The 18,631-nt window shown below is 44.4% G+C and overlaps 1 protein-coding gene across 5 annotated transcripts in view; it reads left to right on the top strand.

The window, feature by feature from the left end:
- The window catches only part of LOC106610278 (coronin-2A), a 57,606-nt gene that overhangs the window by 27,445 nt on the left and 11,530 nt on the right, over positions 1–18,631 (top strand). For 2 of the 5 annotated variants that reach the window (XM_045716516.2, XM_045716515.2), the window contains exons 1-4: positions 2,319–2,431; positions 11,900–12,100; positions 14,136–14,252; positions 14,667–14,816. In XM_045716516.2, the coding sequence (XP_045572472.1) occupies positions 2,351–2,431; positions 11,900–12,100; positions 14,136–14,252; positions 14,667–14,816 (549 nt within the window). In that variant the 5' untranslated portion in view covers positions 2,319–2,350. Of the gene's footprint in view, positions 1–224; positions 616–2,318; positions 2,432–11,899; positions 12,101–13,815; positions 13,985–14,135; positions 14,253–14,666; positions 14,817–18,631 lie in introns of those variants that run through there. The other 3 variants (XM_045716518.2, XM_045716517.2, XM_045716519.2) reach the window with 3 other exon arrangements.

Raw genomic sequence — 18,631 nt, 5'->3', positions numbered from 1 at the left:
ATTACTGGTTTTGTCCCGTTCTCTCTATCTCTGGTTGATTACTGGTTTTGTCCCGTTCTCTCTATCTCTGGTTGTGGCGGCTCCAAGATAGAGGGAGGAATCCTGATTGAACCAATACTGTGGAGGAGGAGTGAAGGCAGAGGAAGTGGCGATCGGAGGATCTTTCCCTCTCCTATCTCATCCCTGCTTCTCTTCGTCACTGGGTTAGGCACCACCCTTTTAGTGAGTGTACACACACGCACACTCATGCTCTCTCCTGCTTACAGTGACCACCAGCTACTGTGTACTGAACTTTGTGTCCGTAGAACTGCTGTACTGCTCTACCCAGAGAGAGTTGGATGAGCTCTGGTTGGACTCCAGCAGCAGGACTGTAAGGGCTTGGGCTGTAGAGAGTTGGATGATATCACTCAGTGGCTGTACTCTTTGAAGCCTGTGTTGTAGGAGGCTGGCTTGCTCCATGTGCCTCAGAGAGCGAGACGGGAGAGAAGAGAGATTTACAGAGGCAAGCCATCTAGACGTGACATATAGACAGCACCTGCTCTCTCTCGCTCAAGGAGCTCTTCTCTTTTTCTCCTCTCAGTTGGCCTGCCTGCCATCCCACACTGACTAGACAGGGTGAGTAGGCTTCATTCAGACAGAGGGAATGACAGGTCTTTTTCACTTTCGGCTGTTCACTCATACTGTCTGTCTTTATCTTTGATACTTGCTCTTTGATACTTGCTCCTTCTTTGTGTGTGTGTGTGTGTGGGACAGGGGGATTACAGTGTGCAGTTTTCTGGCTCCTGAGGAGCTGAGGCAGGCTCCAACAAGATACACCTAACACCTCTAGGGAGCGTTTAAAGTGTGTGTGTGTGTGTGTGTGTGTGTGTGTGTGTGTGTGTGTGTGTGTGTGTGTGTGTGTGTGTGTGTGTGTGTGTGTGTGTGTGTGTGTGTGTGTGTGTGTGTGTGTGTGTGTGTGTGTGTGTGTGTGTGTGCGCACATCCGTGCATAGTATTTTTAAAAGATCCTGTTGGCAAAGCTCTACGAAGTTGTCATTACAAAGTAATTATTCACGCACATCGCCAACGGCAGCATAATCCTGCTGACTCTGACTAAACCGAAAAGGGAACGTAATGAAGGAGCTGTTACAGTTTTAGAATAGTGAACATGACATCATCCCTATACTGAGTCAGTCAAGTGTTAAATCACAGATGGTTTTTTATGGTTGGGTCATCTAAGGCTCTCTGCCACTGAACTATGGAAGACACACAAGACGCACAAGACCTATTCATTAAGCTCTGGGTCCCATTTCTCAGTCATGTTAAGGCTGTGTGTGTGTGTGTGTGTGTGTGTGTGTGTGTGCTGAAGTGGGATAGCATAGCCTTCTGATTGATTTGTACTGTAAAGGGTTGCATTGGCCTACAATGGGAGAAGTAACGTGTAGATATAGGCATAGTCCCATTGTTGGACACACCACACCCTGCTCACCTAATTCACCCATTAGTTAATCATTAAATCTACACCTGTCACTGGAGATATCCCTACTGCTTAAAGATCTGCACACAAAGCAGCACTTTATATTGCTATCTGAACCCGCATAATACCAGGATTTCATTGCCTGGTGTTCTGCTTTTGAAACTTTTAAAAGGATGTTTTACCAGACTTTACCAGGGTGTATCAACATGTAGGAAGTGGTGAGTGAGTGTTGACAGTAGTTTGGCACTACACCTGTATACTGTATAGGGAAGTTGTTTGGCCATAGGAGGACTATAGGCTATCTGTTTGTGCAAGCCATGCATACGTGTTATTTCCGCATGCATACTTCCTCTGTGCTTCAATGGCGGTCAATACCATTGACTTTGCATATTGGCAGCAGTCGTATGCATACAATTCTAGCATTCTAAGAATGCGCCGACTCGCACGCACACACGCAGGTGCACAAACGCATGTTAATGCATACAAAATCAACTGGGAAACAACTGACTGTTGTTCATTCAGAGCTAGCATTTGTTCTGTATGGCGTGCAGCCTATATACAGATGCTTGCACACTTCAACACACACATTGTCCTGTAGTGGGAGTTTTCCCATTGATAGTGCTGCAAGGCCCAGGCTCTCTCTCTCTCTAGTATAACATTTCACCTGCTGCAGGTCCTCCACAAGCTCAAAATGCTCTTTCTTACCCCATGGTCTGTAGCCAGACTACACACACACACACCACTCGCCCCCATCAAGGCATCTCCTTCTATAGTACATTCCTGTTTTCCATGTACATTCTATAGTGTTGGGCTGTTATTGTGTTACCTAGGCTGCATGGCCTTCTCTTCCAGGGAGAAAGCCTGTAGCGCGTGGCTGTCGTCTGAGTACCATGTCATGTCAGACGGGAACGTAGACACACACACAGACCTGGACATTCCCTGGCTCGTGTTTCCCTTTGAGCACTTACAAAACATGGTAGGCGACCCAGCAACAGCCCTCACTCTATCTCCCCCTTCCTCCTCACTCTTCTCCCACCTTACCCCCTCCTCCACTACTCCCCCTTTCACAGGCTCTCATAGTGGAAGCATCAGTGGACAGATCGTTTAATAGTAACATATTTTCCTAAACCATATAAACATAAGACAAGACATTAGGTTGAAGTAAAGGTGAGAGATTTGTAGTTTGGTTGTGAAGGGGGCAGAGGGAGTTGTAGTTTGGTTGTGAGGGGGCAGAGGGAGTTGTAGTTTGGCTGTGAGGTGGGTGGAGGGAGTTGTAGTTTGGCTGTGAGGGAGTTGTAGTTTGGCTGTGAGGGAGTTGTAGTTTGGCTGTGAGGGAGTTGTAGTTTGGCTGTGAGGGAGTTGTAGTTTGGTTGTGAGGGGGCAGAGGGAGTTGTAGTTTGGCTGTGAGGGGGGTGGAGGGAGTTGTAGTTTGGCTGTGAGGGAGTTGTAGTTTGGCTGTGAGGGAGTTGTAGATTGGCAGTGAGGGAGTTGTAGTTTGGCTGTGAAGGAGTTGTAGTTTGGCTATGAGGGAGTTGTAGTTAGGCTGTGAGGGTGGCTGAGGGAGTTGTAGTTTGGCTATGTGGGAGTTGTAGTTAGGCTGTGAGGGTGGCGGAGGGAGTTGTAGTTTGGCTATGCGGGAGTTGTAGTTAGGCTGTGAGGGTGGTGAAGGGAGTTGTGAGGTAACATGATCCTTAGAGAGAAAGATCACTGATAGATGTCAGAGATGCTGAAGGTAGGTGGAAGGTGTCATGGTGCCTCCAGCTTCAGGCATGACATTCTAACTGGGAGTCTGTAGTCCATCTTAGCCACAGAGGTAAATAGAGAGATCCAAAAAAAAAAAAAAAATGTATTCGTCTCATCCACCGAATACAACCTTACCGTGAAATTCTTACTTACAAGCCCTTAACCAACAATGTAGTTCAAGAAATATAGTTAAGAAAATATTTGCTAAATACATTTTTTAAATAAAAACAAACAATAAGATTACATAACAATAACGAAGCTATATACAGGGGGTACCGGTACCAAGTCAATGTGCGGGGCTACAGGTTAGTCAAAGTAATTTGTACATGTAGGTAGAGGTAAAGTGACTATACATAGATAATGCACAGCCAGTAGCAGCAGTGTAAAAACAAAGTCTGGTGGGGTGAATGTAAATATTTTGGGTGGCCATTTGATTAATTATTCAGCAGTCTTATGGCTTGGGGGTAGAAGCTCTTAAGGAGCCTTTTGGACCTAGACTTGGCGCTCCGGTACCGCTTGCCGTGCGGTAGCAGAGAGAACAGTCTATGGCTTGGGTGACTGGAGTCTTTGACAATTTTTTGTGCCTTCCTCTGACACCGCCTAGTAAATAGGTCCTGGATGGCAGGAAGTTTGGCCCCAGTGATGTATTGGGCCGTACGCACTACCCTCTGTAGAGCCTTACGGTCAGATGCCGAGCAGTTGCCATACCAGGCAGTGATGCAACCAGTCAGGATGCTCTCGATGGTGCAGCTGTAGAACTTTTTGAGGATCTGGGGACCCATGGCAAATATTTCTCTCCTGAGGGGGAAAAGGTGTTGTCGTGCCCTCTTCACGACTGTCTTTGTGTGTTTGGACCATGATATTTTGTTGGTGATGTGGACACCAAGGAACTTGAAACTCTCGACCCGCTCCCCTACAGCCCCGTCGATGTTAATGGGGGACTGTTCGGCCCTCCTTTTCCTGTAGTCCACGATCAGCTCATTTGTCTTGCTCACATTGAGGGAGAGGTTGTTGTCCTGGCACCACACTGCCAGGTCTCTGATCCTCCCTATAGGTTGACTCATCGTTGTCGGTGATGAGGCCTACCACTGTTGTGTTGTCAGCAAACTTAATGATGGTGTTGGAGTCGTGCTTGGCCACGCAGTCGTGGGTGAACAGGGAGTACAGGAGGGTTTGCAGAGGGAGGTGTTTAGTCCCAGGATCCTTAGCCTAGTGATGAGCTTTATGGGCACTATGGTGTTGAACGCTGAGCTGTAGTCAATGAACAGCATTCTCACATAGGTGTTCATTTTGTCCAGGTGGGAAAGGGCAGTGTGGAGTGTGATTGAGATTGCGTCATCTGTGGATCTGTTGGTGCGGTATGCAAATTGGATCTAGGGTTTCCGGGATGATGGTGTTGTTGTGAGCACTAACCAGCCTTTCAAAGCACTTCATGGCTACCGGTGTGAGTGCTACAGGGCGGTAGTCATTTAGGCAGGTTACCTTCACATTCTTGGGCACAGGGACTATGTTGGTCTGCTTGAAACGTAGGTATTACTGACTCGGGTCAGGGAGAGGTTGAAAATGTCAGTGAAGACACTTCCCAGTTGGTCCGTGTATGCTCTGGGTACACGCCCTGGTAATCCGTCTGGCCCCGCAGCCTTGTGGACCTGTTTTAAAGGTCTTGCTCACATCGGCTATAGAAAGCGTAATCACACAGTCATCCGGAACAGCTGGTGCTCTCATGCATGCTTCAGTTTTGCTTGCCTTGAAGCGAGCATAAAAGACATTTAGCTCATCTGGTAGGCTCGTGTCACTGGATAGCTCGTGGCTGTGTTTCCCTTTGTAGTCCGTAATAGTTTGCAAGCCCTTGCACATCCGATGAGCATCAGAACCAGTGTAGTACGATTCAATCTTAGTCCTGTATTGACACTTTGCCTGTTTGATGGTTTGTCTGAGGGCATAGCAGGATTTCTTATAAGCGTACGGATTAGTGTCAATGCATGTGAACTTTGCCCTCCTCCTGGCTCTGAACTTTGAGATGCGTCCCAAATATCACCCCATTCCCTATATAGTGCACTACTTTTGACCAGGGCTCATGGGGATGTGGAGAGTCCTGAACACACCAAGGTGACTAGGGTGAGACGGTAACGCACCTAGCTCTCACAGGATTAAAGAACAGATGGTTGAATGCCACTGAAATATGAAAGACGTGAAAAATGCAACTTGAGATTCGTCTTCTACATTTGTCTTTGTGATGCGTTTCACAGTGGTTTTTACAGCACCCTTTTACCATATGAAGTTGTGAGTCATTGGTTATAGACCTCCATTGACAAAAATAGATGTTCTACAGTCCAACTGATAGAGCTAGCTCTATATCTTATGTACCTTGCTCTCCATTATACAGCAAGAGATATCCAGCCTTTACAATATTTGACATTTTTGGAGCAGTGGAAGACTTTTGATCAGCAAGATGGTTAAAAATAGAATAATCTGTACTCGTCATCATTTCCTTGTTCAGACGCCCCCCACAATGCAGCCAAGCTGTGTACCTACCTGCTGTTAAAGCACAAAATGGAACTGTCACTTTCTCTCACTACTTAACTCTGTATTTGAAGTCTATGACTACAGGCTGGATTTCTGGGAAAAGGGTTGGGTTTTTTTCTCCTCTTGGAGGCTTGTCACACTTTGTCTGTGTCTGAAATGGCACTCTATTCCCTTTATAGTGCACTACTTTTGTCCAGGGCCTATATACTGTATATAGTAATGCACTCTTATTAGGCAAGACTGCCTTCTCATCTTGTGCACCAGAGGCATGGAATAGTCTACAACCCATGCTTCATCTAGATATGTTAGTGCCACTGAATTAATTACACATTTTGATGGTAGACTCTGTTACAGAGGAGTTTAAATGTTTTTTTTTAGGCTGGATCATGTTGTTGAATTGTATTGTTGTATGTTTTAATTCTGTAATGTATTGATTAGAGGTCGACCGATTAATCGGAATGGCCGATTAATTAGGGCCGATTTCAAGTTGTCATAACAATCGGAAATCGGTATTTTTGGACGCCGATTTGGCCGATTCTTTTTTTCCCCCCACCTTTATTTAACTAGGCAACTCAGTTAAGAACACATTCTTTTTTTTCAATGACGGCCTAAGAACGGTGGGTTAACTGCCTTGTTCAGGGGCAGAACGACAGATTTTTACCTTGTCAGCTCGGGGATTCAATCTTGCAACCTTACGGTTAACTAGTCCAATGCTCTAACCACCTGCTTTACATTGCACTCCACGAGGAGCCTGCCTGTTACGCGAATGCAGTAAGAAGCCAAGGTAAGTTGCTAGCTAGCATTAAACTTATCTTATAAAAAACAATCAATCGATCATAATCACTAGTTAACAACACATGGTTGATGATATTACTAGTTTATCTAGCCTGTTCTGCGTTGCATATAATCGCTTAGGTACACGTTGCTCCAACCATAAACATCAATGCCTTTCTTAAAATCAATACACAAGTATATATTTTTAAACCTGCATATTTAGTTAACATTGCCTGCTAACATGAATTTCTTTTAACTAGGGAACATGTGTCACTTCTCTTGCAACAGAGTCAAGGTATATGCAGCAGTTTGGGCCGCCTGGCTCGTTGCGAACTGTGAAGACTATTTCTTCCTAACAAAGACAGCCGACTTCGCCAAACGGGGGATGATTTAGCAAAAGCGCATTTGCGAAAAAAGCACAATCGTTGCACGACTGTATCTAACCATAAACATCAATGCCTTTCTTAAAATCAATACACAGAAGTATATATTTTTAAACCTGCATATTTAGCTAAAAGAAATCCAGGTTAGCAGGCAATATTAACTAGGTGAAATTGTGTCACTTCTCTTGCGTTCATTGCACGCAGAGTCAGGGTATATGCAACAGTTTGGGCCGCCTGGCTCGTTGCGAACTAATTTTCCTGAATTTTACGTAATTATGACATAACATTGAAGGTTGTGCAATGTAACAGGAATATTTAGACTTAGGGATGCCACCCGTTAGATAAAATATGGAACGGTTCCGTATTTCACTGAAAGGAAAAACGTTTTGTTTTCGAGATGATAGTTTCCGGATTCGACCATATTACATTTACATTACATTTTAGTCATTTAGCAGACGCTCTTATCCAGAGCGACTTACAAATTGGTGCATTCACCTATAATATCCAGTGGAACAACCACTTTACAATAGTGCATCTAAATCTTTTAAGGGGGGGGGGTTAGAAGGATTACCTTATCCTATCCCAGGTATTCCTTGAAGAGGTGGGGTTTCAGGTGTCTCCGGAAGGTGGTGATTGACTCCGCTGTCCTGGCGTATTAATGACCATAGCTCGTATTTCTGTGTGTTTATTATTTTATAATTAAGTCTATGATTTGATAGAGCAGTCTGACTGAGCGGTGGTAGGCACCAGCAGGCTCGTAAGCATTCATTCAAACAGCACTTTCGTGCGTTTTGCAAGCAGCTCTTCGCTGTGCTTCAAGCATTGCGCTGTTTATGACTTCAAGCCTATCAACTCCCAAGATTAGGCTGGTGTAATGGCTAACTAGTTAGCGGGGTAATAGCGTTTCAAACATCACTCGCTCTGAGACTTGGAGTAGTTGTTCCCCTTGCTCTGCATGGGTAACGCTGCTTCGAGGGTGGCTGTTGTTGATGTGTTCCTGGTTCAAGCCCAGGTAGGAGCGAGGAGAGGGACGGAAGCTATACTGTTACACTGGCAATACTAAAGTGCCTATAAGAACATCCAATAGTCAAAGGTACATGAAATACAAATCGTATAGAGAGAAATAGTCCTATAATAACTACAACCTAAAACTTCTTACCTGGGAATATTGAAGACTCATGTTAAAAGGAACCACCAGCTTTCATATGTTCTCACGTTCTGAGCAAGGAACTTAAACGTTAGCTTTTTTACATGGCACATATTGCACTTTTACGCTCTTCTCCAACACTTTGTTTTTGCATTATTTAAACCAAATTTAACGTTTCATTATTTATTTGAGGCTAAATTGATTTTATTGATATAAAGATTTTATTGATTATATTAAGTTAAAATAAGTGTTCATTCAGTATTGTTGTAATTGTCATTATTACAAATAAATTTAATCGGTATCGGCGGGTTTCTGGGCCCTCCAATAATCGGTATCGGAATCGGCGTTGAAAAATCATAATCGGTCGACCTCTAGTATTGATTGTTGCTGCCATCTTGGCCAGGTCTCCCTCGAAAAGAGACTCTGGATCTCAATGGGCTTTTCCTGGTTAAATAAATCAAATAGGCTGCCATTTCAAACGCAGCTTTTGAGATTGCCATTTTCAAGCCCCTCATTGTGAAGTTCTTCAGGTCATTGTGTTCCCTCTGTAGAAGAACAGAGGCAGGTGGGTTTGGAGAGAAGCAGAGGGTTGAGAGATAATGATCAGGTTCTATGTATTTGGGTTAATGACTCGAAGCGAGGAAAGACACACATTCAAATAGAGAGCCTTGGAGCAGAACGATGTCAACTCGGCTCTCTACAGCTGAACCAATGGAGAGAGCCTTGTTGGAGCTGGGTCGTGTTCATAAGGGAATACTGTAGTGAAACGTGCAACGAAAAACAAAAATGAGTGATTTTATTGGATAAGTCCAGCTCCCTGTTTTACTCTGTTTTCTTCCGTTGCGTGCACTTATGAACACCACCCAGAGCCAACCAATGATCAACGTGCCATCATCCATTCCAACAGGGCCCATCAAGCCTGTTCTCATTGGCTCAAAACTGACAGGCAGTAGGCTGACACTATCAGCTACACCCAACAGGCTCCTACTGAGGGGTAGTAGAGAGCTGCTGTCTCTGACTGCTACTGACAGGCAGTAGGCTGACACTATCAGCTACACCCAACAGGCTCCTACTGAGGGGTAGTAGAGTGCTGCTGTCTCTGACTGCTACTGACAGGCAGTAGGCTGACACTATCAGCTACACCCAACAGTCTCCTACTGAGGGGTAGTAGAGAGCTGCTGTCTCTGACTGCTACTGACAGGCAGTAGGCTGACACTATCAGCTACACCCAACAGTCTCCTACTGAGGGGTAGTAGAGAGCTGCTGTCTCTGACTGCTACTGACAGGCAGTAGGCTGACACTATCAGCTACACCCAACAGTCTCCTACTGAGGGGTAGTAGAGAGCTGCTGTCTCTGACTGCTACTGACAGGCAGTAGGCTGACACTATCAGCTACACCCAACAGTCTCCTACTGAGGGGTAGCAGAGAGCTGCTTTCTCTGACTGCTACTGACAGGCATTAGGCTGACACTATCAGCTACACCCAACAGGCTCCTACTGAGGGGTAGTAGAGAGCTGCTGTCTCTGACTGCTACTGACAGGCAGTAGGCTGACACTATCAGCTACACCCAACAGTCTCCTACTGAGGGGTAGTAGAGAGCTGCTGTCTCTGACTGCTACTGACAGGGATGGGATATGGCTGTTGGCTGTTGCTTTCTCTTTCTTTTGAGGACACAGATGTTGCCCAGAGCAAGAGCTGAGAGAAGATAGGCCCAGTCTGATAGGACCGTTGTGTTGGTGTAAATATGAACGCCTACACATAGGACCTGGTAGACACATTCCTGCTTTCTGTCTTGACATGCATTGAGATATTTCACTGTTTGGGATTGTGTGTTGGCTTTTGTTCATTTGAGGTAAAAACATTTGTCAGCAGTCTCAATGCATTATTTCCACTAGTGTAGTTCATCTAGGCAGCTAGCTGTTGGCAGTGCAGCTGCAGGGATATGGCATTATCAGTGAGAGCCATCTGTGTCCCACGGCTGGTTGGGTTCATTCACTCACCTGAAAAGGTTAACGAAGCTCTCGTCAGGTAGAGAACTTTCGGGCGTGACCGCACGGCGCTCTAAACGCTCACCCCCGGGGTAGAAGACGATAGGGCCACGCGTAAACAGAGACTGAGACGAGCTGAAGGATGGGAAATCTTATTCCCTGTTTCTCTCTTTCTTTTTCTCTATCTCTTGGAGTCTCCTCTCTCTTTCTGTTCCTACTTCTCTCTCCTTTCCCTCTCTCTTTCCCCCCTCTCTCTTTACCTCTCTCTCTCTCTCTTTCCCCCCTCTCTCTCTCTCTCTCTCTCTCCCCCTCTCTCTCTCTCCCGTTCTCTGCTTCTGTTGAGGCCAACCAACCACCACCACTAAAGCCACACCCGCACCAACCAACCACTGGCCTGCCTGGCTCCCAGTGTGTTATTTTTACCTCTTTCCCCCCCACAATGATGTCACTCTGTTTTCCTCGTTGCCTTATATATTTTTACTGACACCATCTGCATCGCCAGAAAAAACTCACTTCCATCCAAACACAGAGAGGGATGATGTCATTAAGCCATAGGTCATTTCCAGGTGACACAACAGCCCATATCCTTTGGGCTCCAGATAGCGGTTGCCTTTAGGCACAGATCTAGGATCAGTTAACCCTCACGAAACCCTTTAACTTTAACCATTGGGGGGAAAAATGATAAACTGACCTTAGATCAGTGTTTGAGAAGCCACTACATTCTACTCCTATTTACATTTTAGTAATTTAGCAGATGCTCTTATCCAGAGCAATTAGGGTTAAGTGCCTTGCTCACGGGCACGCTGGCAGATTTCTCACCTCGTCAGCTCATGTTTCGAACCAGCGACCTACCTTTTGGTTTACTCTCATTATACCCTAACCTTGACCATTTGAGGGAAACACTGACCTAAGATCAGCATCTATAGGGGCAACTTCATCCTGCTCACTGTTTTGGTCCTGTACTGTTACTGTACTGTAACCTCAGGTCCACCAGCCTCTCCTCTAATTCATAAATAATGACCATGCAGCAGTAATAGACATGCAGACAGACAGACATGTTGGCTAGCCAGGCTGGGTCCCAGAAGTTCTTCCACACAGGCACTTAGCCTAGCATTCACACAGATGACTTATCCACTAGCTGGAGTGCTGGGTTGGCTTTAACAGGCACTGAAACAGACTGAAACAGGGAGGGACTTCCTGGTCCAACAAGAAACACTCTTTTTAGCTTCCCGTTGAAAAACGTTTTCCCTAATGGATAGGATCCTGAAGTGCAGGCTGAAGAGAGGCGGATGGACTAACATGAGGCTTACGGTTTGGGGGGAGGTCTAATAGTGATTATCTTCACTTTACTAAACGGTTCCAATCCCCCGTGGTGGTTGACAGTGTTAGGGTGCAGCTTTACAATAGGTCCATCTATCCTGTCACTGTGCAGAATGTCAATTGAAGTGGGCAGCTTGCCATTTTGATTGTAATAACTGTTATGTGGTGGCCTGCTTTTCGGATGTTTTTTTTATGTCTGGTTGACATAGATGGATCTCTCACACTCTGGTAAGATTGGGCTGAAGTGCTGTCTCTTTAAGGCATATATCTAGTTCTGTATCTGTGTTTTGTTGTACGCGTGGCCAACAGTCAACAACTTTGTTAAAGGCACCATTAAATTAACTTTAATGAACAGGCAATTCTCCTTCATTGACCCTTCTTCCTCTCTCCTCCTCTCCTCCCTCTCCCTCCTTCTCCCCTCCTCCATCTCTCTCTCCCTACTTCTCCCCTCCTCTGCCTTGTCTCCCGCTCTGCCTAATGTGTTTGTGTAGTAATGTATGATGTTAATCCAAAAAAACAGGATTGTACATTTTCTCTCGCTCTCTCGCTCTCTCCATCCTAGATGACATGGCGTCCTCAGTATCGCAGCTCCAAGTTCCGCCACGTGTTCGGTAAGGCCGCCACCAAGGAGAACTGCTACGATGGCGTGCCCATCACGCGGAGCGTCCACGACAACCACTTCTGCGCCGTCAACCCGCGTTTCATTGCCGTCATCACAGAGTGCGCCGGGGGTGGAGCCTTCCTGGTCCTCTCTGTCCATCACGTGAGTCTCCGCCCACCTTTGCATTTTTTTTGAGAAATAGATGTGAAATCACTCTCTCTCTTGTCGAGGTAGAAGTTTTTCATAACCACAGGTCTGGGATCAGAATGTATGATCCTAACGTCTAGCTACATGGTGATGTCATTGTTGGTGAATTAGTGAGTATTTGAGGGCCTTTACATTTGATAGATTCTGGACATATTGTATGAGATGCCCTGCTGCGTTATATTACCTAAAACTTCTGGTTTTAGCTTTGACTTTTCATTTTGAGGTATCCCTCCAAGCCCTCTGTAGTCTGTTGCTAAGGCTGATGTTTTGGGGGGATTCACTTCAAACAGCGCCCCAGCCAAAGACCAGCAAAAAAAAGACGGAAAGAAAATGCAGGGAAAGTTAAACCGTCTAACCCATAACTTTCCCTCCTAAAACGCCTGTCATCTTTATTTTGTTACCCCTCCACAAACTCTTTCTCCCTCCTTCCCTTTGCTGTCTAGATATCAATAATCAATCTGACTCGTAAATGATGTATATAAAGATGTCCTTATTATGTATAGCCTCTTATCAGTGGAGGCATTGCGTTGATCTCTCCACTGAACTTGGCTTTCTCTTTCAACTCCCTGTACGGCTATAGCACCTCCAGACCTCTTCACCTGAACATCAGCTGAATTTACAGGCTTTCATTTATCAAGGACCTTGCAGTGATTCATCAGAAAGGCTCTCGATCCACCGCTCCCTCATTTCCCTCTTCCTTTTTTCCTGTCTTTTCCCTTCTTTTTTTCCGCTTTCTTCTTGAAGGGGTCTCTCTCTGAATTTATCATAATCCTCTTCTTGGCTCCGACAGGAGTTACATGGGGACTCAGGAATGACATAACTCACCTATGTCCCCCTCCACCCGTCGCAAGGAGTTGTCCCCCCCCCCACCTCGACACACACACACCGTTCGGTCCCTATAATCTAATACATCTATGACCTATCTCTCTCTCTGATAGCATGTTCTTAGACTGAGTCATTAATGTAGTTTCAGGGCTCACCCCCCTATCCCAAACACACCTTACCTACACACACACACACACACACACACACACACACACACACACACACACACACACACACACACACACACACACACACACCATGCTCCTCCTGTACACCAATGATGTCATGCAGTGTGTGTGTATGTGTGTTGTCAGTCACCTGTCACAACACTCCTGTGAGTGGTTCTTTTCAGACTCATTAGTACGGGGAGCCTGAATAAGACTGAGTTACTGTAAGTCTGACTAAGACAGGCCTGGATTACTGCATTCTTAAACTTCTTGAATTGTCTGATGCAAATCAGATTGATACCAAAAGGATTGTGTAATAGAGACATGTTGTGTTAAAAACAATGGTGAATAGTGAACACGCCCCAGCATTGCTCAACATGCTCACCTCTGTCATAAGTTGCTGATCTTGATACATTATGTCTAGATCTATTCAGGAAGTTCCTGAGTTGACAGACACCTAAAGAATAAAACATATCAATAAGGTTGGCTTTTAAAACTGTTTTTACACTCTTTCTTAAATAACTTCTTTATGTACCACCTTTACCATCATGTTAGCCAGCTAGGGTATTGAAGTTAATTATTTGTGAACTATTCCTTACTGTCATTGCCTATTGCTCAATTGTCTTCAGGCAGGTGAAGGGTTTGCTATGCCGCCTTGCAGAGACTTGCTGGTTAGCTCTGTAGTGAGGTTGTCATTCAGTATGCTGAGGTAGGCTGCCTGTCCTGACTTGTAAAGAGGAGTCAGACTTGGTTCTTTCTTGGCTGGTCTGCCGATTACATCATGTTTACCTGGACAGATTCTCTCCCTGACTTTGAATACTGGATATTTGTTGATCGGTTTCTTCGAGTAATGAATATACATTTTATCTTGCGATTTCCCCTGTTTACCTTCAATATTAGTCCTTATCTTTTTATGTATAGTCTGTATCCAGCCTACACATTTCTACCTGATGTAATGTTCTATTGTCCCCCTCTGTCTGTCTGTCTGTGTTTTTCAGACAGGGAAGGTGGACCCCCTTCACCCCAAAGTGTCAGGCCACAGAGGTAACGTACTGGACATCAAATGGAACCCCTTCAACGACTTCTGCATAGCATCCTGCTCAGAGGACTCCACGGTCAGTAGTGTACACACACACACACCCATAAAATCACCTTTCCATTCATTTCATACCACTGACTAAGTAGCCAACTGGGGTTAGAGCAACATCTATTAAACAGTCAAAGATAACTGGAGGGCCTAGGTAATAGCTGTCTGAAGTCCTGACCTGTACTACCACCTGTAACATGTTTGAGAGTTACAACTCTTATTTGTGTGTTATGAATTAGCCTCTGGTCAGTCCAACTTCCTCACCTTTCAGTTTGGCTATGTGAGTTGGCTCTAGTCAATGTTTAGCTTTGATGTGTGTGTATGTAACTTTTTATGTGTGTCCTTGTGTGTGCATGTGTATTTGTGTGCCTGCACGTGGGTGTGCCTGTGTGTGTCTGTCTGTATGTCTGCGCGCGTGTGTGTGTGTGTGTTGCTCTAACAGGTGAAGGTGTGGGACATCCCTCCCCATGGTGTGCTGAAGAACCTGACGGTGCCGTGGAAGGAGTTGCAGGGTCACAGCCGCAGGGTGGGCCTCATCGAGTGGCACCCTACTGCCAACAATGTGCTATTCAGCACTGGCTATGACTACCAGGTAACACACACACACTAACCCTCTGATACACAAGCTCATGTGCCTTCAGAAAGTATTCACACCCCTTGACTTTTTTCACATTTTGTCACATTTTGTTGTGTTACAGCCTGAATTTAAAATGTATTCAATGGAGATTTTGTGTCAGTTATCTACACACAATACCCCATAATGTCAAAGTGGAATTATGTTTTTAGACATTTTTACAAATGAATTAAAAATGAAAAGCTGAAATGTCTTGACTCAATAAGTATTCAAAAACCAGGAAGGTTTTTCAATGCCTTCGCAAAAAAGGGCACCTATTGGTAGATTGGTACTTTGGATGGTGTATCAATACACCCAGTCACTACAAAGATACAGGCGTCCTTCCTAACTCAGTTGACGGAGAGGAAGGAAACCGCTCAGAGATTTTAACCAGTTTAATGTCTGTGATAGGAGAGAACTGAGGATGGATCAACAACATTGTAGTTACTACACAATACTAACCTAAATGACAGAGTGAAAAGAAGGAAGCCTGTACAGAATAAAAATATTCCAAAACATGCATCCTGTTTGCAATAAGGCACTAAAGTAATATCGCAAAATATGTGGCAAAGAAATTAACTTTTTGTCCTGAATTCAAAGCATTATGTTTGGAGAAAATCCAACGCAACACATTACTGAGTACCACTCTTCATACTTTCAAGCATAGTGGTGGCTGCATGTTGTGGGGATGCTTGTCATCGGCAAGGGAATTTGTTTTGATAAAAAGAAAAGGGATAGAGCTAAGCACAGGAAAAGTTCAAGAGGAAGTCAGCTTTCCAACTGCCACTGAGAGACAAATACACCTTTCAGCAGGACAATAACCTAAACGCAAGGCCAACTATACACTGGAGTTTACTAAGACAGCATTGAATGTTCTTGAGTGGTCTAGTTACAGTTTTGACTTCAATTGGCTTGAAAATCTATGGCAAGACTTGAAAATATCTGTCTAGCAATGATTAACAACCAACTTGACAGAGCTTGAAGAATTTAAAAGAATAATAGGGAGATATTGTACAGTAAGCTCTTAGAGACTTACCCAGAAAGGCTCACAGCTGTAATAGCTGCCAAAGGTGATTCAGGGCGTTAAATACTTATCTAATCAAAATATATTAGTGTTTTATTTTCCATTTAATAAAATAAAATGTTAACATTTTTCTTCCACTTTGACATTCAAGTATTATGTGTAGATCGTTGACAAAAAATGACAAATCCATTTGAATCATTGTAGCTCAACAAAATGTGAAAAAGTCACACACACACACACACACTCAGACCCATATACCCTCACAGCTACTCCTGCTCCCACACACTTGCATACAGATACTCAGACACACTCAATGTAATATATCGCACATATACAGAATAGTGAGAGCTAACCAGGAAATAGCGTTGGCAGGAATAATCTATCAATGTTGAAATGCAGCCAAACGGGTCACCACATTCTACTGCAGCTTAATCTGCTTGGCAAAGTGCAACAGTAAGCATCACGATTTGTATTTTATTTAACCTTTATTTAACTAGGCAAGTCAGTTAAGAACAAATTCTTATTTACAATGACGGCCAACGACGCTTGGCCAATTGTGCGCCGCCCTATGGGACTCCCTATCACGCCTGGTTATGATACAGCCTGGAATCGAACCAGGGTCTGTAGTGACACCTCTAGAACTGAGATGCAGTGCCTTGGACCGGAGCCCAAATCGATCACTGTCTATCTGCCACACTTGAACATTGCTCCTTGTTGACCTTTAAGGATTCCTTGGAAATCTGTTGAGCTCCTCAGTACTTGAATATTAGATGCCCATGTAGGAATTTACAGTATAAGAATGCAAGTAAAATGTGGTGGAAATAGGGCTGTTACGGTGACCGTTTTACCGCCACACCGGCGATCACGAGTCATGACGGCTGTCAAATTCCATGTGACCTTTTTAGTCATGGTAATTAGGCTTCTCCAAGCTCTGATGTAGGCTAGGCCTACTATATTTATTTCTCAACTTTCCTGATATTAAGCACATTGCTTCTCTTTACAACAGGAGTATAGCCTACCTGGCTGGCATGAAAATGAACAACGGGAAAAGCGTCCTCCATTCGCTATTTAAGTGCATAGATTACATATTTTTTTCCCGGTACAGGTAAAGACACGATTAAATCAATAGTGTGATGGGTGACAATATTAGCCTATCACTTGTTAATGATGCCCAGCGTAAGGCAAGAAACAGCACATGCTTTTTTTTGCAACTTTTTGAAATCCTAGTCGCACACCTCATGTAGCCCATAGATCTATATGTTTTGATAAGGTTTGTATCACACCTCATGTAGCCTAGCCCCTAGACCTATATGTTTTGATAAGGTTTGTGTCAACTGAAGTGGCCAAATAACTTCTTAAAATGAAGCTCATTAATCCACTTTTCACCATAAAAATGCACCTTTATAATAAAAGCATTACGTGCATAATTGCATTTGTGGTCACTTTTGAGAATGGTGTTTTCCTGCTCATGGAGCATTTGCGCTTACAGCCTACTGCCATGTGTGCGTTGCTGTGCTTATAATGTGAAGAAATAGTTTAATAGTTCCGTTTTTTTTTTTTATACTAGTGGTTGTATTAATTTGGGATCTATCGCATCCCACAACTGTCCCAGACTATGTTTGGAATATTTATTTCTCGCACTGAGTAGAATAGGTCAACTTGTGTACTATGGGAGATAGTAGATTGACATAGGCTAGTGCTTTTGCTGTTCTTTAGGCCTACTCATCGTGTTGGCTGACAAAAAGTAAATTTGGACAGATCTTCCAATATCTTCAATATGCACCTCGGAATTGGATAAGGGCGCGCGCAGTTGCATCCACGATGTATCAGTCTTCACTTGTAGCCTGTGAGAAAGACCCAATCACGTGACGGAGAGCCATGTTATTATATTCAGCCTGAATTCTAGGACCAGTGGAGATGCGGAATCAGGCGCAGGAGACAGAGGGCCGGAGCAACAGTGTTTTAATGCAACGGGAAAAAACACAATAGCCGAAAGGCACAGGGCGCTCAATAAAGTCCGCCAGGGAAAACACATTCCCAAAATAAACACGAGAAAAAAGCGCACGGGGCGCAGCCCGGCAATAAAGCTGACACAGGCCAGCGAAACAGGCCACACACACAACTGTCCTGAGTGGACAATAAACAATCCCGCACGAGAACCCAAACTGAAAATACACACTAAATAACCCCCCACTAATGACAGACACGAAACAGGTGCGGGATAGACAGACAAAACCAAAAGACACAGAAACATAGATCGGTGGCAGCTAATAGGCCGGCGACGCCGAGCGCCGCCCGACCGAGGAGGGGCGCCACCTTCGTTGGATACTGTGACACAGCCCAAGTGCACAAAGGCCACTGGGAGTAAAAGGCATGGATTTTTTTAGGGGGCATTACAGCCACACAAACGGGATGCAGCCAGGAAATTCGAGGCATTATCGAGTGCTTGTCAAATTGTGAATGAGAGACTGATGAAGTATGTACAGCCTGCGCAAAAAAACAAAGCAGAGCTCATGCCTTTCATGTGACTTTTTTCAAATCATCGTTAGTCACATCATGCAGCCTTAGAATGTTTTGAAAATCTAAACATATGTATCACATATGACATAAATAACTCTAAATTAAGCATGTAGGAGTACCTGTTTCTTTGTTAACCGCTCATCACAGAATAGCCGCATGTGCGCACTCCCTCAAATCGCTTGGAGAAAATATCCTTTTTGTTTTATTCAGCTATGTTCAATTGTATTCTTCATACTTTAAAATAATGCCA

Source organism: Salmo salar, chromosome 04, assembly GCF_965601325.2.
Source record: "Salmo salar chromosome 04, fSalSal1, whole genome shotgun sequence".
In the NCBI taxonomy this organism is placed as follows: Eukaryota; Metazoa; Chordata; class Actinopteri; order Salmoniformes; family Salmonidae; genus Salmo; species Salmo salar.
This window is presented reverse-complemented; position numbering and strand designations above follow the sequence as displayed.